Below are 23,414 nucleotides of genomic sequence, written 5' to 3'. Positions count from 1 at the left end.
TACAAGTTGAATAAATATTTAATTTCAAACAATTACAAATGAATTTGTGTGTGCGTGGTGGCATTTTTGAATTGGAATTTGAATTTGAATGCAGCCTCAATCGATAAACGATAGCATGCAGAATGAATGCCGTTGCTATGCTCTCGCTCCACCTCATTTAACCTTGTCAGCCCACTATCGCCATATAGTCAGCCCTAGCCCCCTCTTCCCACACCCCATATACAAGCAATTGTTTCATTAGCAAGTTTAATAAATATTTAATTTCAAACAATTGCAAACGAATTTGTGTGTGCGTGGCGGCATTTTTGAATTGGAATTTGAATGCAGCCTCAGCCGATAAACGATAGCATCTAGAATGCTCTCTCTCTCTGCTCTCCCCCTAATCTGCCCCCTCTTATTCTAACCAAACAGCTCACGTAATGTCTCTGTGATTATTTTTTTTTGTCTATTCCGTTTTACTCCGCCGCTTCGTGTTGGTTGCCGTTTGGCCGTGCGCGTCTCGTCGGCAACAGAGTGTAGTAGTTTTTCTCTCTCTCTCTCGCTTCTCGGCTTGCTTTACTATTTCTCTGCTTCTCTACTTCTCTGCCGAGCTCCGAGAGTTCAGTAGTTGTGTTTTTGGCGTTAGAAGAACTTCATAAATAATTTTTAATCTAATATTTTAACAAACACAAAATCATTTTTTTTTTGCTCGATCGCGTGCCCCGTCCGTGTGAGTTCGCGTTTGTTTGTTTGTGTTCGTGTTTGTGTGCTGTGTGCTCTGTGAAACAGCTGTGCGCGAAAGAGCAAACCAAACAACAAAAAAATAATCCATAACCAGAGTGCAAAAGTCCTAAGAATAGAGCACCCTTCCGCCCTCCTCCTCCCCACTCTTTCAACCTTTTTAGTGAATGGAATGTCGTAGAATTTTCGCCGCTAGGGCCGTCAATGACGACGCAGATAGCAGGAGTGCAACTGGATAACTGTAAAACTGCAAGGAGATACAAAAGAAAAAACCTTGCCTGTGTACGTATATGTTTTGTGTGTGTGCATATGTATTTTCTGCCGGTAAAGTAGTTTTGTGTAAGAAAGGGGGGGCTAGACGCTCAACATGTTTCGAAGGCCAAGGGCACGGCAAGGCGTACGAAATGCATACATATATGTACATATACATGTGCCTCAGCGTTTGCATGTGTGCGTATTTAAACATATGTACATATATTTTCTGTGAAGTGCGCCAAAAAAATAATAATATAAAATTCTGTATAACGGTGCATACACACTCAGAAATATACACATGTGTATCCCGAAGGGGCGTGTGTGTTGCATGCGCATTTCGCCATGCATCCGGGCGGTTGCATGCGTCAATCCATCCATGAATCCATCAATTAGAAATCTCTCTCTCTCAAGAGAGTAATGGAGGTGCATATGTGTGTGTGTGTGTAGGGAGAGAGACAGTTAGTCCATTTCCATTGTTTCGTCCTGTTTCTGTTTCGCCTATCATTCAGACCCATTCAATTTCGCATTGGAAAACAATTAAATTAGCCTTTGAGTTCGACGGCTCAAAGGCTCAAAGGCAGTGGGTAATGGGCGATGGAAGTGCGATTACGCACAAAACCGGAATGTTTATACAACTTTTACAGTGACATTGCAGAAAGCACACAACCAATAGAAGAATAAATAAATAAATTATTGCGATTATACAGGGAGACATTGCAAGAGACAGAGAGAGAGTGAGAGCGAGAGCGAGAGAGAGATAGAGACTACTACTATTTGCCAATCAATTATGCACTAATGTCGCAGACACCGATGACCACAGTCCAACGCTTGGAATAAATTGTTATCATTAAATCTCCCCTCTCCCCCGCACACACGCACACACAAACACACACAAACACACACAATCGCAACCAATCGCGGTAAAAAATCATGTTGTACGGCGGAGGGGTTCGCGGTTATATTGGCCCTGCAGTAACACTCCACTCGTACCATTCAGCAGAATATCGGGCCTTACAATTCCAATTATAACGTCCCACCTCCCACGTCAACGTCCACCAAGGGGTGAGTGCAAATTAATTGAGAATTATCTAATGGAGTAGTATCGGACGTAGACGTCAGACGGTAGTACCCGTACTAGTATTGTACGAAGGAGTAAGCCATTAAAGACCCCATTTCCATGTGACTTAAATGCCGCAATAAAACTCATTCCACGAGTACAAATTCTGCTAGCCACCATGATGTTGTATGCCACTCGTGTCCGTTCCAGTATCATGGGTTTGGCTAGTCGCCCTCTGCATTACGTGTGAGAGTTGCTTGGTTTTTAGAGTGCTTTTTGGTAGGATTCAGATAGAATATCTACCAGAAGTCATTGCATAGGTTTTTCTCGCTTTTATCCATGCCCCGTGGCATCCACAGTTGTCCAGATATGAAAGTAACATTTGGTAAGGCCTTAACTCAAAGAAGTATTAAGACCATCTACCAAAAATTATCCAAATCGAGTGAAGGGTGAGAGCTACGCGGCTCTACGGGGCATCTTCTAGTCGGTCATGCTCTACAGTTTGGTCCAGTATTAGATCCATCAGATTAGCCAATCATTTGGAGATATTGTAGTGCTATTCCTTTTATGCGGGTCACATGTCAGCATAGCACGCTATTAATTATTATTATTGCTCCGACTTTATGATTCATCATGTGCTTAATATTTGTCATCAATGGCTTGCACGGGGTATCTTTAAGGGTTCTCCGAACACACTCATATCGGGCGTTCAGTCACAAGGCGGCCACACGTTCCAGCGATACCAGGGCCGAGTGGCCCATGCAAAATAAATCTGTGCAAAATATATCGTACACACATATCCTTCGAGCCGGATTTGAACCAGCGACCTATGGATCTCTGCTTTCTATGGCGCCATGCGCCACCCACTTCCATCTACAGTCCACCGCTCTACCAACTGAGCTATCGAAGGCCTCTTCGAAGGCGTGACAGCCGTCCGCTGACAATGCTTTTATTGGATTTCGTTCATCTCGGGTCTTGCATTATTTATAAACTACAAAATATGTATATGGCATAGCGCTTACCTTTCACTTTTTGCCCCCCACCCCCCGCCGCGCCAGATTCCAATGCCGATTGCGCCCCGTCCGTCGTTCATCCAGCAGTCGCTCTTTGGAACGCCTCCGAATGTGCCCCTTCGATAGCTCAGTTGGTAGAGCGGTGGACTGTAGATGGTGTTGCGGTGCTTGTGCAACTTGGAAGCGGAGATATCCATAGGTCGCTGGTTCAAATCCGGCTCGAAGGATGCGTCATTTTTTTCTTTCATTTTTCATCTTTTTTTCATTGAATAACCGATGGGAGTGTGGCAGAAATCTTTATAGTGTTGAGTTATTCATACATTAGAGCATAGTTACAGTTCTATTGTATCGCCTTATTATCGATATCCAGTGAGCGATATGTTATCGTGCTATTACACTAGCCAGCAAAATCGATCTGTTCTCTACTTAAGCTATGTGAAAAAAGTCCTATAGTAAAACTATAATCTATCAGAAAAAGTATTTTTGTATTTATCGATTTATTATGAAACTAAAAATGAATTTTGAATTTCCATTCCACTCAAATTCAATTGCATTTTGACGCAAAGTATTCTGGAAAGATACATATCTATTTGATCTTTAAATATTTCTTTTTTATTCGGCATTATCTTACAGAACAGCTTGCCCCAAACATGATAGATGCTAGACTTGAACAATTTTTAGAGTAAAAAGGGAGGACACAACCCTATAGCCCTCTGGGTTCTTAAATCACACAAAAAAAGGTTTCAGAGGTGAGTGAAGTCCCGTGCAAATGTGCCGAAAATGTAGGTAAGCCTTTTTATGGCAATATGGGAATCACAAAACGTGCGTCCACTGGTATCAATATATTTATGTACACATAAATTTTATTGGCTCTTGAAAGAATACGAATAAAACTATGTCACTATTAACGTTAAAATTTGGCGAGTCGATAGGAACAGGTGTTCCTCAATTCTGAATAATCTCTAGGTGTAGGATCGCCTTATCATTAGCATTTCTTCGAAAAAAAGAAAGTTCTTATCAACAGTAGACCGACCCGACCACTCCAAAAGAAGTAAAAGTCGCCAAATCACTTAGAGGTGTTTAACATGCAGGAAAACTGAATCATCATAGTTGGAATGTAGATGTACGATCTGTCGATAGCGAAATCAGTTCTAGAAAAGATAATCGGAGTGCCTCACACGCCCAACCCCGTGTGATTCATCATCAATGGGCCGGACAATACGCCTCGCAAGTGAAGCTCTCCCTAAGTGTATATATCTCTGTGGGAAAGTGTTATGGGTCTTTTGGCGCTTACAATCGTTTATACCCCCGAAGGATCGGCTGGGGGTAGCGCATTCAATCAACCCAATAATAAACTTGGATCGATCTCGAATGACTAATACACTTAGAGGGGACGTGTCGGGGCGGGACGGGGCGGGGCGGGGCGAGAAGCTTTATGACGGCGTATCGTGTGCCCTTCTCCGATAAGCCCGGGGACACATGTCGTCTGCTTGTACGGGACTGGCACTCGCGTTATCATCTTTTTAGCCAGGCCAAACCGAACTACGAATTTATTTGCTTTATTGGCCCTCTATGGCTGGCTGACTGCCTGTCCGTTCTATTGATAAATATGGAGATTGCCTTGCGGTTTGGCTTTAGTTCTAAATAGTCCGCCCAACGAAACGGTCGAGTGTACGTACCGTGCCCTCACACGCTTGCGGCCAGAAGTACCCGCCTCCGTGCATTTTTGATACACTGTTTGCTCGCGACTGCTTTGCCGACTGTTTTTTTTTCTGGTGCGTTCTTTTGTGGTTGTCTTTTTGTTCTAGTGAAAGGCTTTGGGGTAAGTGTCGCCGGCGTCTCCGCCTCCGCCTTTGCTCGCTGGATGGCCTATCATGTCCGCACAAATATTAGATATTGTATCTCGCAAAACTCAGAACCAAAACCAGATGTCTACTGCCGGCTCTCGGCTGACGCGTATTGGATTTATGCCACTCTGCCACTCTGCCACTCGTTTATCTCTGTTTATTCCTGTTACACGTCTGTTTATTAGTTTTCGCTCCCTCCGTGTGTGACTCACAGTATGAGGGGGAGGGAGTGGGCGGGCACCCGTGGGATTTCCATTCATTAAATGCTAATCGATTTGAGTACTTTCTACACCCTTCTGCTCTCACTATTCTGTATGCTACTTTCCCTACGAAATTCGCATAAGTGAACGGCTCTTATACGGATGAGGAGTCGCTGTACAAAAATTCCCATCAATGAATGGAACACTTGGGTTGTTTCTTTTCTTTTATATTCCCATATGAGGTCCTGCACGAATTTATCAAACAACGAGGGGGAACGTTGTGAGTTGCTGCGGACACCGCAACTCTACATTTATACCCGATACTTAGTCAGTATGGCTCTCCTCCGGCAGACGGCGCTAATATTAAACGACACGACAAAGAGTGCGTGCGAGAGAGACAGAAAATCAGCACTGCGTAGCCAGTGCAAATTGATTTGTTCCCTTTGGCTATAAAAATCTGATCTGATCTGATCCAGATTCAGCAACCGGATAGATATGGTCATTCTCTATGATTCTGCGGTTTTCAGTTTTCTCGAATCTGCAATATTATGGATGCAACAGTTCTTCGTCCTTTGTGGGGGCGGAAGGCGGTGGGGCGAAATTTTGAGATATACATTTTATAGTGAGATCTAACAGAAGTGTGGATACCAAATTTGGATACTCTAGCCTTAATAGTCTCTGAGATTTGTGGATGCCCCAGATTTCGTCCTTTGCGGGGGCGGAAGGGGGTGTGGCGAAATTTGGACACGAAACGGTCAAGGTCCGATATCACAGGAGTGTGGATACCAAATTTGGTTACTCTGGCTTTTATAGGTTCTGAGATCCTTGAACTCATATTTTGCAATTGAGAAAGAATGAAATTGTTTTCTTGATTCTGGGCTATAATAATTATACGATCTGGTTGAGATTTTACACTCTAGAACATATAGTCATCCTCTACGATTCTGCGTTTTTAGTGTTATCGTATCTTTAAAAATGTGGATGCCACAGATTTTCGTCCTTTGTGGGGGCGGAAGTGGGCGGGGCGAAGTTTTGAAATATTTTTGTAGCAGTGACATATCACAGAAGTCTGGATCCAAAACATCGTTGCTCTAGCTCTTATAGTCTTTGAGCACTAGGCGCTGAAGGGGACGGACAGACGGACAGACGGACGGACGGACAGACAGACATGGCTCAATCGACTCGGCTATTGATGCTGAATATATATATTTTATCAAGAATATATATACTTTATGGGGTCGGAAACGATTCCTTCTGGACGTTACACACATCCACATTCACCAAAAATCTAATATACCCCAATATCAATTTTGAGTATCGGGTATAAAAAATGTTTGCCAGAATCAGGAAAGAATCATAAATAGCTGGGCTTATCGGTGCATTTGCTTCAGTTTTTCGCAGTATATTTTTTATATTCTCTTTTTATGCAATTCATTCTTAGATCAGCAAAATTTCTTACATCGCTGCCAGCTCGCTCTGTGCGCTCGGACTCTGCTCCCAACACACGCCCGCGTATCGCACAGCAAAACCCGTTGCCACCAGACTCGGGGCGCCGTTTCGACTGATTCCGCGACAATGGAATGGGATAACCATTATCGTCATCTAATTATTATCGACTTGAGAGTTCGTGTGTCTGAACAAAGACAGATTGGCTGTTGGGTGCATGGGTTTTATAGTATTTTTGTATACAAACCTGAGTGGAAGATTACGAGTATGAGGATTAAAATTAGAGGCTACCCAGACAGAGAGCTCTTCCAGAAAGGTTTCGCCGTTCGCGGTACATTTCCTAGCCCAAAAGTACCCATAATTGAACGGCACTTTTGTGGATGGGTATGGGTAGCCCACAAGTGAATGAAATCCATCCGTAGTAAATATCTGTCGCGTGTTTCCACTTCATTTTAACGCGTGTAAATATTTACAAGGTACATCCCCAAACCCCAACTCCAACCCCGCCCCGCTGTAATAGCCGAGTGCATTCTGTGTGCGACTACGGTTACACGAGTACACGGTTACGCCTTGTAAATTGTTTGTACATTTCGGACATTTGTCCGTCGAACCGAAGGGTAGGAATAATTGTAACACGAGTAACGATTTATTTACATTCATTTTGTTGGTTTATTGCCGCCCTATCAGTTGATTTTGATAAGATAATGACAATAGATAATAGATAATACGAGTGCAATTCCATCGGGTACAATCGATCCATGTTTGAAGTGAACATTGATAGACTTGAGCTTGAATTTCCCCGATTATTTCATATATTCCTATTTCCTCATTCTTTCTCTCTCCCCAGAGCTCCACCTGATTTTAAACGATTTTAATGCTGGGATAAACCAAAAACCACAAACAAAAAAACAAATCCAAGAGAGACAAAAGACCATCAAGCAGCGATGGCAAAGGTCACCAACTGGGACAAGTTCGTCCTTCTGCTGTGGAAGAACTGGACGCTACAATGGAGCCACAAGTGGCAGATGGTCATCGAATTGGTGCTCCCGGCGATCTTCTCCCTGCTGCTGGTCCTCGTCCGCACTTTGGTCGACACCGAACCGATGCCTGACCGGCTGTACCAACAGCAGAACATCTCCAATCTGGATCTGCTGAAGTAAGTTCTGGCCGCTCCACCAAGCGCTCTTCCATGCTTAAAGCTACCTGATCAGCAGCTTTTATCGATTGCCATTTTGGATATCGATTTTATGTTTAAAGATTGCTTTTTATGTTTACCGATTGCCATTGCCTGCATCGATTTCCATTTATGTTTATCGATAGATCTTTTTGTTAATATAATTATTTTAATGGTGTATCGATTTCCATTGCAGGTATCTATTTTTATTGTATCGATTTCCTTTTCCATTTATGTTTATAGATTAAATTTTATGTTTATCGATATCCTTTAATGTTAGTATAGTTGCTTTTTGTGTTTATCGATTGCTTTTTATCTACATCGATTGCCTTTTATGTTGATCGATTTCCATTTTGATATCGATTTTAATGTTTATCGATTTCTATTACGCATTCTATTTTTTATTTATCGATTTTTATTAGGAATTATTTGTTCAACAACCATCGATAAATATAAAATAATCGACCAACACAAAGTGTATGAAATTTTTATCGAGTATTCGATATTTATCGAAGTTGAAAGATATTTTTTTTTATTTCTTTCTATTGCATGTTTTGAGTATTTTATAGTGAGCGCTTCTGTTTTCCTCTTACTTATCCCACTTTTCCCACTTTTCTTATGATTTATTTTGATTTCCTTTTTTCTTTCTTTATGATTTTTATCATTTTATTCGTATTTCCATTCTTTTTTATTTGATTTTCAATCAGCTTCTAAATTTATTCTATGATATCCGTAATTTCCTATTTTTTCCATATAATTTCTACGCTTTTCCACATTCTTGACATATATTTTGCATGATTTCCTATTTTATTTCATTTATATTTCTTTACTATTATTTCCTTTCATTTTCTAAATGTTTTTTCATGAAATACTTCTTTTTCCTTAAGCTTTCTTTGGTTTTCCCATATCTTTTCATTGATTTCTCTTCTTTTCCTGTATATTTTCTACGATTTCCTTCCATTTTCCACATATCCCTGAATTTATATGTTTTCTATGATTTTCCCTTGTTTTTCTTTATTTTCTATTTTTTGCTTCCTTCTTCCCATATTTTTTCTTTCTTTTTCTGTATGCTTTCCATATGCTTTCTATAGTTTCCTGCGCTTGTGCGCTTACTTTTCTAAAGAAATACCAAAAAATACCAAAAAAAACAACCAAAATATACTTCATATGTACGAGTATGTGTAAATTTGTAAATCTCTCGTCTCTCGTTTCCGCCCCAGACATACGTTGCATAGTTCGTCCTACTTTGGCAAACTCCTAGAGCTGATTGCACCCAACCGAAGGAGGTAATGAATCTGTAATGAAAATATCATGAAAATCAAACCATTATTCCAGGGATTGAATTTCCTCTAACTCATCATCTAACATATCCTCAAGCAAAAGCCGAAAAAAACTAAACCGTAAACCGTAAACTGTCTGTCTTGTCCAACTCCCAGGGCAAAAAAGAACCCATGAATAAACCACCCACTATCCCACTTTCTATCCCTTTATTGATCCTGCAGCAACACCGACACGAGTCTGAAACCTTTCTTCTTCAAACTGTACTACTCGCCGTACAATCCCGTGCTGGACAAGCTCGTTAACGAGACCTGCAGGGTACTGCAGCTAGAGAGCTACCACTCATCGGTGGATGCTGCCACATTGCAGTCGGATCTGGTGGCGGAGCGGGCCTTTGCGGGCATACAATTCAACGATGATTGGTCGAGTATCAACGGCTCCCTGCCGGATGACTTCAGCTTCGCCCTGAGATTCCCCTCGGAGCTGCGAACGGCCACGATAGCGATAGCCAACACGTGGCTGACAATGCGGCTCTTTCCCAGCATTGATTTGACGGGGCCGAGGAATGAGCCGGAGGAAGACGGCGGCATACCGGTGGGATATCTGCGAGAGGGCTTCCTGCCGCTGCAGCATGTCCTGTCGATGAGCTATCTGCGACAGAAGGCCGAGGAGCTGTCGCTGAATGTGACCCTGCCGGAGGTGTGGATGCAGCGATACCCGTTTCCGGCCTACATCTTCGATCCCCTGCTGGAGGGCATGTCTTCGATAATGTCGCTGATTATCCTCCTCAGCTTCATCTATCCGTGCACGTACATCACAAAGGTAAGTGGCTATGCCGCGACGGGATTGAACCTCTCATCTCTCACCTCTCACGGCATATCAATCACTTGCAGTACATCACCGCCGAGAAGGAGAAGCAGCTTAAGGAGGTAATGAAGATCATGGGCCTCAGCAATTGGCTGCACTGGACCGCCTGGTTCGTCAAGTCCTTCATCATGCTGACCATCTCGGCGATTCTCATTGCCATACTCGTGAAGATCAACTGGAGCGAAGGCGTTGCCGTCCTGACCCACGCAAATTTCACCGCCCTGGTGTTCTTTCTGATCGTGTACATCGTCGCGAGCATCTGCTTTTGCTTCATGATGGCCACATTCTTCTCCAGGGCCAGCACTGCGGCGGCTGTGACGGGTCTGATCTGGTTCATTGCCTACATCCCATTCTCCTTTACAATCAACACGTACGACGATCTCAGTCTCGGGACGAAGCTGGGCTGGAGCCTGATCTCCAACACGGCCATGGGCTTTGGCATTAAGCTGATCCTTGGATTCGAGGGCACCGGCGAGGGTCTCCAGTGGAGCAATCTCTTCACCCCCGTGTCCGTGGACGATACCCTGACGATAGGGGCTGTGATGCTGATGATGCTCGCCTCCTGCTTTATTTGCATGACCATCTGTCTGTATGTGGAGCAGATAATGCCAGGGAGCTTTGGTGTCCCGAAGCCATGGAATTTCCCCTTTACTATGGAGTTTTGGTGCGGCGAGAGGGAGTATATGGGTGTCGAAGATATGCCCGTCAATGGGGGGCTGGAGGAGAACCGCGATCCGAATGCCTTTGAAAGGGAACCGGAGGGCAAACACATCGGTGTACAGATGCGGCATCTGAAGAAGAAATTCGCGGACAAAATGGTCGTCAAGGGTCTGTCGATGAACATGTTCGAGGATGAGATCACAGTGCTACTCGGACACAATGGCGCTGGCAAGACCACGACAATTTCGATGCTCACGGGCATGTTTCCGCCGACCAGTGGCACGGCTATACTCAATGGCAGCGACATACGCACCAATATCGAGGGGGCCCGCATGTCCCTTGGCATCTGTCCGCAGCACAATGTCCTCTTCGACGAGATGAGTGTCGCGAATCACATACGCTTCTTCAGCCGCATGAAGGGGCTGCGGGGCAAGGCCGTCGAGCATGAGGTGAATAAGTACCTGAAGATGATCGAGCTGGAGGACAAGGCGAATGTGGCCTCCTCGAAGCTATCGGGCGGCATGAAGCGAAAGCTCTCTGTGTGCTGTGCCCTGTGCGGCGACACCAAGGTGGTGCTGTGCGATGAGCCCAGCTCTGGCATGGATCCGTCCGCTCGCCGACAGCTGTGGGATCTGCTGCAGCAGGAGAAGATCGGTCGGACACTGCTCCTGACGACACACTTTATGGACGAGGCGGATGTGCTCGGCGATCGCATAGCCATCATGTGCGATGGCGAGCTCAAATGTCATGGCACATCGTTCTTTTTGAAGAAGAAATACGGCTCGGGCTATCGATTGGTAATAGAACTGATGATAAATATATTTCGGCATATCCTTATTGACATTTTCTCTGTCTGTTTTTAGATCTGCGTGAAGCGTGAAAACTGCGAGACGAACGAGGTGACGGCCTTGCTGCAGAAGTACGTGCCTGGCCTGAAACCCGAGTGCGATATTGGAGCGGAGCTCTCGTACCAATTGCCGGATAACTATTCCTCGAAATTTGAGGAGATGTTCGGGCAGCTGGAGGAGCAATCGGATGAGCTGCATCTGAATGGCTATGGCGTGGGCATCACCTCCATGGAGGAGGTCTTCATGAAGGTCGGTGCCGAGAAGGATGGCGCCGGCAATCTGAAGGATGCCAGCGAAATAATGAACGGCGGCACTGGCTATGGCAAGGAGGACAACAACCACCACGACAACGAATCGATACAGTGTAAGCAGCGATTGATCAATCAATTGAATCGAATCGAATCGAATGATAAACTCCATTAACTGTTTGCAGCCGATGGCATCTTCTCCGAGAATCGTCGCCTGCTCCAAGGAATGAAGCTCCTTTCGAATCAATGGAAAGCCATGTTCCTCAAGAAGATCTTGTACACGTGGCGCAACAAGCTGCTGCTCCTCATCCAGAACTTAATGCCCATTTTCTTTGTGGTTGTCACGATCCTTATCATCGAAACGCAGGGCACCTTCATGGAACTGAAGCCCATCACCATGTCCCTCACACAGTATCCTTTGGCTGTGACAGTGCTGGAGTGGCAGAATCGCGGGAGTGGCACACAGGGCGACCGCATAGCCACACAGTATGCCGCCTTGGCCCAGTCCTATGGCTCAGATTATGAGCTGCAAGTGACGCCCGCAGAGAAAACCTTCACGGACTACATCCTGGAGCTGGGCAGGACGATACAGGTGCGGATCAATTCGCGTTACCTCACAGCGGCCACTGTCAACGATACGCATATTGTGGCCTGGCTGAACAACCAGCCAATGCATACGGCGCCCCTCACCGTCAATCTGGCCCACAATGCCATTGGCATGGCCCTCCATCCAAAGATCAGGATATCCGTGACGAATGCCCCACTTCCGTACACCACCGACACGATCCTCACGCAGCTCTCGACGGGCAATAATCTGGGCACCCAATTGGCCACCAATTTGTGCTTCTGCATGTGCTTCGTCAGCTCCATTTATATCCTGTTCATGATCAAGGAGCGCGAATCGCGTGCCAAGCTCCTCCAGTTCGTGGGCGGAGTCAAGGTGTGGACCTTCTGGCTGTCGCAATTCATCTGCGACTTTGCCACCTACATCTTTACTGCGTTCATTATGATCCTCACGATACTGTGCTTCCAAGAGGCGGGTCTCTCGTCCTTCGGGGAGCTGGCACGTTACTTCCTGCTGCTGCTGCTCTTTGGCTTCTCGGCGCTGCCGTTCATCTACATCATGTCGCTCTTCTTTAAGGAGCCCGCCACCGGGTTTGCCCGCGTCTCCATCATCAATATCTTCTGCGGAATGGCCCTGTTTATTGTCGTTGTGGTTATGTCCTCGGATTTCTTCGATACCAAGGACACCGCAGACGTTCTGGGCTGGATTTTCCGCATCTTTCCACACTTTTCGCTGGCCATGGGCCTCAACAAGGTGTACATCAATACGGCCACAAGGAATGCCTGCGAGAAGCTGGGCCTGCCACCCGTACTGCTCTGCGAAATGCTACCCAAATGTTGCAGTAAGTGTTCCTTACCCTTCGCAATGATTACCTTCTCCTAACAACGTCTAACAAATTTTATTCCCACAGATATGAAGCCATGGTTTGCTTGGGCGGAGCCTGGCGTCGGCCCCGAAACCACCTACATGATCACAACGGGCGTTGTTTTTTTCCTCATCATCATCGTCCTGGAATTCAGAATCATCGGCGAGCTCATCTACAAGATACGCCAAGCGTTAACGTAAGCATAGAATCGCTCAGACTTCTCTCCCTCTCTCTCGCTCTCTCTCTTTCTGTCCACAAAAGTAACTATGGCCTTTGTCGTTCTGCAGCAAGCCACCACCGCCACCTGTGGAGGGTTATCTGGATGACGATGTGGCCCAGGAGCGGGAGCGCATTTTCAATATGAGTACCCCCGAATTGGCCGCCAAGAATCTGGTGTTGGATCGTGTGACCAAATATTATGGCAACTTTTTGGCCGTCAATCAAGTGTCGCTCTGCGTGCAGGAGTAAGTTTTTGTCCCAGAATCAAACAATCGATAGTACTCGTATTTTCTATGCAATATTTCATCAATTTTGCAGTAGTTAATCATGTGGATTCCCTAAAATGTATCTTTGGCATGAAAAATGTAGCTAAATTTGATTTAAGATCGAGCAAATATTATGTTTTTATAGGATAAATCGAAAAATCAGCACAATACCGAAAATTTTAATCGATTATTAATCGATTCAAAATTGATGAAGTAGTAGTAGTAGTAGAAGAATTGGATGTGGATTAAACATCGATACAATTTGATTGATTATCGATTATTAGTACTACAAAATATTGCTGCAAATGTATCCATTTTTACTAATTCTTTGGCGTCCTTTCTGCAGGGTCGAGTGCTTCGGACTGTTGGGCGTGAATGGAGCGGGCAAGACGACCACCTTCAAGATGATGACTGGCGACGAGCGCATCAGCTCGGGGGCGGCCTATGTGCAGGGCTTGAGCCTGGAATCGGACATGAATAGCATCTACAAGATGATCGGCTACTGTCCGCAGTTCGACGCCCTGCTGGACGATCTGACGGGGCGCGAGGTGCTGCGCATTTTCTGCCTGTTGCGTGGCGTCCAGGAGGGACGGATCAAGCAGCTGTCGGAGGATCTGGCCAAGTCGTTTGGCTTCATGAAGCACATAGATAAGCGAACGGCCGCCTACAGCGGTGGCAACAAGCGGAAGCTGAGCACCGCCATAGCCGTCATTGGCAGCCCCTCGGTGGTGTACCTGGATGAGCCGACAACGGGAATGGATCCGGCGGCCCGTCGCCAGCTGTGGAACATGGTCTGTCGCATCCGTGACTCGGGCAAATCGATTGTCCTCACCTCTCACAGCATGGAGGAGTGCGAGGCTCTATGCACGCGTCTGGCCATCATGGTCAATGGCGAGTTCAAGTGCATTGGCAGCACGCAGCATCTAAAGAACAAGTTCTCCAAGGGACTGATCCTGAAGATCAAGGTGCGACGGAATCTGGAGGCACTGCGACAGATGCGGCACAGCAGCAGCTTCACAGCCGGCACAAGGAATGCCGATGAGCAGACAGTGCCCGAGCAGATGGCACAGCAGAGCATCAACCAAGTGAAGGAGTTTGTGGAGCGCGAATTTCCACATTCCATATTGCAGTAAGTGCTAAACTTGAATCGAATGGAGGAAACCCTTTCTGTAAATCTTTTGTTGTATGTTTCTTTCTTGCAGAGAGGAATATCAGGGCATTTTAACATTCTACATTCCATTGACGGGCGTCAAATGGTCGCGTATCTTTGGCCTAATGGAGAGCAATCGCGAGGAGTTGAATGTCGAAGACTATTCGGTCAGTCAGACCACATTGGAGGAGATATTCCTCGAGTTTGCCAAGTACCAGCGCGAGGATACACGTGCCCAACAGTGAGCGCATACAACACGCATACTAGTTGTTGCTAATCCTCCCCTTTGGCTTTTATAACTTATGGGTTTTTTTTTTAATGCCTCATCAGACCTATTTCGAGAATCAACGCCATGCCACTCATTTCTATGTCTCATGCATCACCACTCATCACGAATGCACAGGAGCAGGAGACACTTTTGCCATCAGCGATCTTTCGTTGTAGTTTTCTTGTAGTTCTTTTAGTAGTGGCTAATCCCAATACTCCTCTCCCCCCCATCTTTATTGACACCAACCAACCAACCAACCAACCAACCAACCAAACAGCAGCTAACTTTTCCGCATGGCTTGTAGACCTATCTTCAATTCTGTAATCTGCTATCTCTTATCCTATATCGATGTCCATATTGCTAATGCTAATGTATGACTATGTAACGTTTTTGTTCCCCCCCCCAAAAAAAAAAGCAGCCAAGGCCACCTCTCAAAGTTGAGAAAACTATGCAAATCCCTTCTAGATAATGAGTATTGAATGAAACCAACTACCTAAACGGATCTAATCGGATCTTCTGTGACCTGATGCCCGAAACACACACAAAATAGTTTCTAAGACTCTTAACAAAAGAAACCGAGACAAAAGATAATGCAACGTGAATGCCTTGTTACCTTGTGATCTACTAGCGAAATTACACACCTAAAAATAACATAACAGAGAGATCTATCATATATGTATATATATACATATATATATATATATTAATCGCATAACGTATAACGTTTCTGCCTGAAATGCACGATAAGTTCCAAAGATTTTTACGTATCATTTTATCATTTTTATTTTTTTTTATTATTATTTTTTTTTTTCGTTTTCGTTTCTATTTTGTATTTTGTATCTTGTTCTGCCATCAAAAGTATTCTTCTTTAAGGTACACAAAAGAATTGGCGCTTTACATTTATAGCTTTAAAAAAAAGTCAACTCGATGTACTTTGATGTATTTTTATTATGAATGTTTGTACTTACGATTTCGGGGGCTAAAACCAAACTGTAAATACTATAGTTGCGATTTTACTATGGAACCTGAGCGATAACATTAAATGTGTAATAAACGGAAATAAATAATTAATTCTGAATGGTATTTGGGCTTTATTTGGGCCTCTAACGTATAAGAATCCTTCTGAGGCAGAAACTATGTGCTACCTTCGACAGTTTTTGGATAATCTTAATGATGAACAGCCTAATTAATCCCACTAAATGGTAAACATCAACATTGGTTCGATATATTTATCTTCAGGTACAGTCTCTGTAGCGACACGAATACAAAATCCTATGAAAGCTTGAAAAAATCGTTTCTCTAACTTGATATCGGCGCTGAATAAAACTATCTTTTTATTGATCTTTGCAGTTCGCTATAGCTCTGTTTATTTTGTTTCTTTTAGCAAGATCTTTACGCGATTATTGTAGGGCAAAGGCAATGTATTTGTTTCTCCAAAATGGTCGCAAACCTATATTTAGGAAGCCAATGGAATCTTCTTGGGGATTTGGTTATTATTTTGTAATGGACGTAGGGGTATACCTTCGGCTGCCGCGATCAAAGAGATAGACATGCAGGCCAATGACCATATTGCGGGTGATGAAAAAGTCCTCAATATTGAGCTCAAAAGTGTCCTTGCGAAGACTAAGGAATATGTGGGAGAAGGAGGTCGACTCCAATGGCAAATGAAAGATCATTGAGTCGCTCTGCTCATCGCTAAATGGGAATATGGGGATTACGACACGAAATTTAAGGCACGCGTCCACAACTCACTGGAGCGTTGCTCCGTGGAACTTGAGTTCCATGAACGAGGACAGCTTCTTGTGCGGCGACATGGGTATCTGGCCGATGCGATTCCATGTGCTGCGCGAGAGACTGACACTCGGATTGGCCTTGCGCTTGAATCGCACCTCCACCTGGTAGCCGTTCCTGTAGTTGTCGCTGAGCTCCTCATAGCACCCGATGGCCCACAGCTGGCCATCGTAAAGGACGGGCGTCCTGTGGCACAGCCGCTCGCTGTCCAGCGGCAAGAGGCTGGTGTACAGAAAGCTACTGCCACGCGACTGCATGAACGCGGTGATGGTGAAGATCGTTCTCTTGCCCGCCGGATCGATGCCCGCCGGCACCCCGTCCACGCAGATGAATGCCGGAGAGCCCAGAATGGCCAGGGCGAAGTGCAGGCGGCGCCACTGGCCCGTGGTGCAGAACTGAATGGGCAGATTGCAGCAGCTCTGGAGACCCATCATCCGTATCAGGCCCTCGCTCACCTCTTTGGCCGTATGGCGGTAATGGCCCTGAAGCAGGGCCTGGATGTACATCAGCTCCATGGGTGTGAACTCTCCAGGCAGGGTGTCGTTCTGCGGACAGTAGCCCAGCCGGCGATAGCATTGGACGCGCTGACGGGCCATGGAGTAGCCCCCGACCCAAATGCGGCCACAAGTGGCGCGCGTTTCATGCACCAGGAGCTTCAGGAGGGTCGTCTTTCCAGAAGTGTTGTAGCCATTGAGGGAAACACATTCGGTTCTGCGAATCAAAAAAGTCTCGATAGAAGAATGACTATCGATAACTATCGATATCGGCACTCACTTGCCTATGCGCAGATCTAGTCCCTCGATGATATAGCGCTTCTTGTGGCGCTTTCCCAAACTGTGGATGATCAGGGAGTACTCCTCCCGATCCGACTGTTTCATTTGGTCAATGTGCTGCTTCTCTGTGATGACAGAGGCATCCACAGCCGGGGCATCTTTGAGAGTGGGCCTGGACGCAGTGTCCTCCGGAATGCGACACTCTTCGGGAATTCTGTGTCTGCAGAAGCCATAGGCGAGGACCGTGTAGAATTCCGTGGCTTCAAGGAAGACCACAAGCAGTAGAATGTTCAGCATCATCATTGAGAACTCGAAGGCGATGCCAAAGTCCTTCATAAGGTAGTGATAGGTAGCTAGAAAGAGAGGATAACTGTTAGAGGACATCCTTCTTGAAGGGATAAGGATCTCCTCTTCACTCAACTGCAACAATTGGGTATGCTATTGCAATGCAGGATCTTGGTGGATACAAATTTCACATCCGGATCAGTGCAGTACAGTCCATACTCGTGTATCATGAACAATTTGAAGACCATTTCGGCAGAAGTATATTGTATGTGATATTGAAACCAATCCGTGAGATTCCCTATATCATTCGATACCACAATATTGAACATGAGAATACCCAAGGAGTTCCATAGGCAGATAAGCACAAAGCCATGCAGGGGATCACGAATTAGCTCCGATACCAGATAGGTGCTCAACATCACTGCCAGACCCAAGAGGCTGAGTGTCAAGGAAAGGTAAACTACAAGAAAATCATGCGAAAGTAAATTGAAAGTCAGAGGGAACATGGTTGAGTCGAGAACCCACAGTAAAAGAGAACATCATGATGTGGATGCACGTAGACGGCCACACAGATGATCACGCAGATCACCAGAATCGACAGCAGCATTAAATCAAAGAGTATATAGCACAGCCAGAAGGTGTGAAGCCTTGCGCCAGCTAGTAACTGTTGCTTCTTCATCGTACTGGCCCGCTCCCGAATGAGAAACATCGAGATGCTCGGCCACACAAAGCTCACGACGAACGTGATGTTGATGGCCAGAAGGCTGCCCAAACTGAGCGGTGAGTGGGTAAAGGTATTGAGATTCGTCTGAAAGGGCATTGGCCACAGGGTCACATCAATGGTGGCCTCCTCGTCGAAGGTTTGTCTGTGGAAGGATCACGCAATCAAAAGAGTTCGATTCAGAGGCAGAGGCAGGAATCTGGCTGGTACCTGGCCACCGCATTGTGCACCGTATTCAGACTGTATGCGGCCGTATGCAATGGTATATTGTTGAACCATGCCGTCACAATCTTCTCGCTGAATGTTGCCCCAAACATATGGCGGTAATTCACATTCTGTGAGAACTCGTTGTTATGCAGCAGATGCGACTTGCCGTGCATATCCTTGTTGAGGATGTGGACATGACCGTCGTACCAGTATAGCAGCTCCGTGTAGAAGCCATACATCCCGTGCACATTCTTGGACTCCTGGGTGATGATCTCCGCAAAGGCCTCTATGGTGTGCAGGCTCGTGAGGTTGAACGTCAGCGGGAGTAGCTTAAAGTTCTTTCCATACAGGAGAGTGGCCGAAAAGGTGCACACAAGGGCTACGGTGAGAACCAAGGCATCCACTATCCCGAGACTCCATGATCGGCGGGCCACTATCCATCGCTTGTAGAGAAGGGCCCACAAATGCAGGACAAACAACCGCCGGCCGGTGAGCTTTCCTTTGTGCCCGACATCCTCCAGCATGGCATAGTAGTCCTCAACGACGATGCTATGATTGTTGATCGTCTGCCCGTCGCCCTCCTGATCGTTCTGCTCGCACCCGAAACGCAGAAAGATCTCCTCCATGGAGGTGTCCCTTATGCGAAAGCTCACGACATTGAGCTGATCCATATTCTGCTCGAGCTCATCCAAAAGAGATGTGAACTGATCCTCGTACTTGTTCTCTAGGACAAACGTCACCTTCAGCCCAATATCGCTCTCGATGGCCAGGTGAGGCATGTATGAGCTCAACATTGTGTACAGTCTAGTGACGTTGCAGTTCTTGCCCTTGACGCAGGTCTTCAAGGCGAGAGAGAGAGGGAGAGAAAGAGAGAATAGAATGGAATCAGAGATCGATGGTAGAACTATATGGGTTCAGTTGGAAATCAATGAGAGATCGAAAAGAGATTGACAAGAGATGGATGAGAAGATCGATTAGAAATGAAAAAGAAATCAATATGGGACCTATGAGATAATTATTGAATTTGAGAATATTTCGATATAAAATCGATCAGATAGATTGACAATTGACTATTGATCTCTGAGAGATCCATTAGAAATCATTGAGAGATCCATGAGATATCAATGATCGATCCACATACCAATCGATATCCATGTCCGTACATATTCTTCAGAAAAGTTCTAGTGCCGGTGCACTTGAGCTCTCCATTTGCCATGATCGCCAGACGATCGGCCATTGTCTCTGCCAAAGCGGTGGAGTTTGTAACGAGAATAATGGTGCGTCGAGACTTCTCCTCGTTGATGAGGGCCCAGATGAGGGACTGTGTGGGCTTGTCCAGATCGGAGTGTATATCATCGATCAGGACGATTGAGCAGTCCCCCAAGAATGCGCAGCACACACTGAAAAGACACCTCTCTGGGGCGCTGAGATGCCTAACCTTTCTGGTCTTCAGATGGGTGATCTTCATCGCCTGCATATAGAAATTCGCCTGTGCCACAATCTGGCCGCGCTCGTGCATGCCTCGCACCTGGCAAACAAAATGGATGTGATCGATGACACTCAGATCGAGCAGCAGGAGATCGTCGTTGAAGGCGACACCCAGTTCCGCAGAGGCTGCCATTCGTTCCGTTTCTATGTCATGCGTGGAAATCATGACCGATCCCCGATTGGGATTCAGCAGACCAGCGAGTATACGCAGCAGCGTCGTCTTCCCACAGCCATTGTGGCCCATGAGGATGGTTACTTCGTTCTCGTAGACATTCCATGTGAAGAGATTGAGGGCCGGGTGATCGCTGCTACCGAATCGCTTGCACAGTTTCCTGATCTTCAGCTTGAAGCGTCGATGCGAGGGCTCCACCTCGTAGATCTTCGTGGAATTCACCCCAATGGTGGTGCCCTGGTGCGTAAAACTTTTCGGACGCTCGTTCTGAAAGTCATCGGGCATGCTGCCGGCCCGCGACGAACGCTTCATTCCCTTGTTGGCCATCTCGGTGGCATTCCACATGTCCATGTAGAGGCCAATTATGCAGTACACCAATGCTGCGGCGGCGAACACCCACGAGCTCTTGGTGACGCTCATCGGTTCGGTGGCGAAGATCAGCTCGAATCCGCGGTCATACCACTCCTTGTGGAAGATCAGCTCTCGCTCCACCAGCGTCTCGATCACTTTGGCCAACACACAGTTGGGCAATGCATAAGACAGGTAGCGAATGATGCGCAGTTCCTGCTCCGGATTGTTCCACAGCACAAAGAAGGGCATGTACGTGATGATCCACAGGACAGTCAGCACATGGACGGCATTCAAGGGATGCTTAAAGAACGCCGAGATCATCATTGCAAACGCATTCGACGCTAGACTGTAGGAAACGACAATCAGTAATAAAATATGCCAGGGGGTCTCCGTGAGGACTCCATAGTCATTCCGCCAGTGTACCTACAAATTGAGCAACACATAACACATTGACCAAGAAATCGGCTATTAGCAAATCGATGACTTCGATAGTTATCGATAGTATTATATACATTTGATAAGTATTCGAAGTCGATAAGTTTATCTCCATGATAAAAATTCAAAAATTGTCCAAGCAAACGATATTTATCGATAATATAAACATCGATTATTTTCGATGAATAATTTGTATTCTTACCTTGCATATCACCGTAATCAACAAAGAGGTAAAGAGCGTATAGAAGACACCCTTTATGTACCACGATATAAAGTGTATGGTATTCCCAATATTCATGTTGATCATGAACAAACGCAGCTGGGAATGCTTCTCACTTACCACTTGCTAAAGAAGGAAACGTTCAATTCAATTCCAGATAGAGCTAAACGACATATCGACGTTTCTTACATAGATTAAAATTTGGCAGGGAAACAGGAAGCCAATGATGAAGAGCAGCGCCAGACTCCGATCCAGGTAGAGCAACAGGGGATCCTGCTTTCGACCGATGATGGGAAAACGACGCATCTGGATCTCGGGGATCGTCTTGGTACTGACCATCTCCAGAAAGGTCTCGCTAATGACCTTCTGCAGTTTGATGAAGCCCTCGCGAACGTAGCCCACATAGCCGCCGCAGTAGGGCCGATCGAGACGCTCCTGCACGGTGGCGGCTTGGTCGTCCACATAGTTTGTCATCCAATTGGCGCTGATGAAGGAGCCCTGATTCAATATCCGTAGTTCGCTGGGGATCAGAATCGAGTAATTGAGCACCGGATGGATTCTGTCCTTTTGCACCAGGGATCCCTCTTCGAAATCGTATCCCATTTCGAAGGGCGAATCATCGAAACAGATGCCAGCGAAGAGGTACTCCCGTCGCATCACGTTTTCCAGATGACTGCAGTCATTGAACTGTTGCGCCTTCAGTGGGTGCAGTTTCCCCATGCTCTGTGTAATGGTCTCACCGAAAATATTAAACTGCTCGGGTGCCCAGCCGATCACCATCTTCGGAATGTACGGATTGTTATCCTTGCCGTACTCTGTGGCGATCTTCTGCCGCTCCGCTAGCATGTCCATCAGCTCCGTCCAGCTGCGCTCCAGATCGATCGGTTCGTACACACTGTCCACCCGCATATCCACCTCCATTATCCATCGCATTGCCACAGCGATGAAGCACAGCATTACCGGCGAAAAGACAATCCATAGCAACTCCAAGGGTCTGGATAATTGAATCTTGTGGTTCTTCCACGATATTAAAATTAATTTTCCTACACAGTCACGTATTGTCATAGTATTTTTGTTGTTGTTGTTTTTTTGCTTGTGAGGGAAAAAACAACGACTGCTACTACTACTATGAGTATCTACGCGTAGGAGTGCCCCAGTGACTGAGGGGCACTGCTGCATGAGCCGTGAGGTAAGAACCGCTTTCAAAGGTAGCAAATTTAAGCCCAGATCTTGTCCTGTTTCCTCACGATCTTTGCCCTGCTCTCATATATTTTTCCTAGCTCTATTTAATGGTGTATCTTTTATGATGTATCTTTACGATGTATCCCTCGAATGTATCGCCTCTCCATCTTTGACTATTTGACTCTTTCGCTGTATTCATAATATCCGCTATCAAACGCTGCTTTCACAGTCATCTGGTCATCTTGTCCTTTCTCCTCTATACACATATACATACATGTACGTACGTATATCTTCCAGTTGCATGTTGATTTTTGGCAACATGCAAGCAGCGTGTTTATTTATCCTTTGGCATAACATTTTTATTGCATTCTAAAGCAAACAAATGACAAAAGCTTTTACGCTGCCGACTATCGAGTGGAGAGTAGATGGGGGGCATGAAAATGACATGAGAGTGAGTGGGGTATCCAAAAAGATTGAATACAAAAAAAGAACAGAATGAAGATATATACATTTCTAGAGCTCAAACGAATGTCGTTTCTCTTTCACGCGCTTTGAGTGTTTTTCCATTTGGGCTGCAAGATTGATAAGAAATCGATTCGAATATTAAAAACTGATATAAAATCTTCAATAAATTCTAAAAAATTGTATGATTCGATAATTAATCGATATTAATGACAGGTATCGATTAACATCGATTTTATAAAAATTAATTATCATTACTATTTCAATAAAGGATCGAATACGATGCATCTTTCGCATGAATCGCATATTCTTACCCCCTATTGCATTTCTTAGGGTATTCCGTCGGCCGTTTTGTGGCTTCGGCGGGGAGTGGTCTCGTAT

General features: G+C 45.6%; 2 protein-coding genes and 2 non-coding genes across 4 annotated transcripts; 2 read left to right on the top strand and 2 right to left on the bottom strand.

Moving 5' to 3' along the window:
- The first annotated feature begins 1,975 nt into the window (after positions 1-1,975).
- Positions 1,976-15,477, top strand: LOC6597733 (ATP-binding cassette sub-family A member 3). The gene is made up of 12 exons (XM_026991113.1): positions 1,976-2,037; positions 3,679-3,794; positions 7,386-7,694; positions 8,933-8,998; positions 9,215-9,812; positions 9,884-11,314; positions 11,381-11,729; positions 11,799-13,019; positions 13,089-13,239; positions 13,331-13,507; positions 13,875-14,657; positions 14,731-15,477. The coding sequence occupies exons 3-12, from the start codon at positions 7,483-7,485 to the stop codon at positions 14,921-14,923; spliced, it is 5,181 nt and encodes a 1,726-aa protein (XP_026846914.1). The 5' UTR covers positions 1,976-2,037; positions 3,679-3,794; positions 7,386-7,482; the 3' UTR covers positions 14,924-15,477.
- Positions 2,832-2,942, bottom strand: Trnay-gua. Its single transcript has 2 exons — positions 2,906-2,942; positions 2,832-2,867 (listed from the first exon to the last, which is right to left on the bottom strand). It is a non-coding gene; the product is annotated as a tRNA-Tyr (tRNA).
- Trnay-gua lies at positions 3,162-3,272 on the top strand. The gene is made up of 2 exons: positions 3,162-3,198; positions 3,237-3,272. It is a non-coding gene; the product is annotated as a tRNA-Tyr (tRNA).
- Positions 15,478-16,311: 834 nt separating the features above from the next.
- Positions 16,312-22,454, bottom strand: LOC6597734 (ATP-binding cassette sub-family A member 3). The gene is made up of 9 exons (XM_026991182.1): positions 21,579-22,454; positions 21,372-21,515; positions 19,865-21,157; positions 18,727-19,562; positions 18,321-18,661; positions 17,932-18,255; positions 17,512-17,863; positions 16,699-17,448; positions 16,312-16,641 (listed from the first exon to the last, which is right to left on the bottom strand). The coding sequence occupies exons 1-9, from the start codon at positions 22,452-22,454 to the stop codon at positions 16,440-16,442; spliced, it is 5,118 nt and encodes a 1,705-aa protein (XP_026846983.1). The 3' UTR covers positions 16,312-16,439.
- Between the last annotated feature and the right edge of the window lie 960 nt (positions 22,455-23,414).

Source organism: Drosophila persimilis, unplaced genomic scaffold, assembly GCF_003286085.1.
Source record: "Drosophila persimilis strain 14011-0111.01,24,50 unplaced genomic scaffold, DperRS2 tig00000653-arrow-arrow-pilon, whole genome shotgun sequence".
Taxonomy (NCBI): domain Eukaryota; kingdom Metazoa; phylum Arthropoda; class Insecta; order Diptera; family Drosophilidae; genus Drosophila; species Drosophila persimilis.
The sequence above is the reverse complement of the archived record's forward strand: the minus strand, read 5'-3'. Positions and strand labels throughout refer to the sequence as shown.

Bases quoted from the DNA above. Each gene is read 5' to 3' on its own strand.
- LOC6597733 (XM_026991113.1), top strand. From the start codon at position 7,483: ATGGCAAAGGTCACCAACTGGGACAAGTTCGTCCTTCTGCTGTGGAAG. The intron at 9,813-9,883 runs GTAAGTGGCTAT...AATCACTTGCAG, and splicing joins CGTGCACGTACATCACAAAG to TACATCACCGCCGAGAAGGA. The intron at 13,240-13,330 runs GTAAGCATAGAA...GTCGTTCTGCAG, and splicing joins AAGATACGCCAAGCGTTAAC to CAAGCCACCACCGCCACCTG.
- LOC6597734 (XM_026991182.1), bottom strand. From the start codon at position 22,454: ATGACAATACGTGACTGTGTAGGAAAATTAATTTTAATATCGTGGAAG. The intron at 17,864-17,931 runs GTTGAGTGAAGA...CTCTCTTTCTAG, and splicing joins TAGCATACCCAATTGTTGCA to CTACCTATCACTACCTTATG. The intron at 16,642-16,698 runs GTGAGTTGTGGA...ATTCCCATTTAG, and splicing joins TTCCACGGAGCAACGCTCCA to CGATGAGCAGAGCGACTCAA.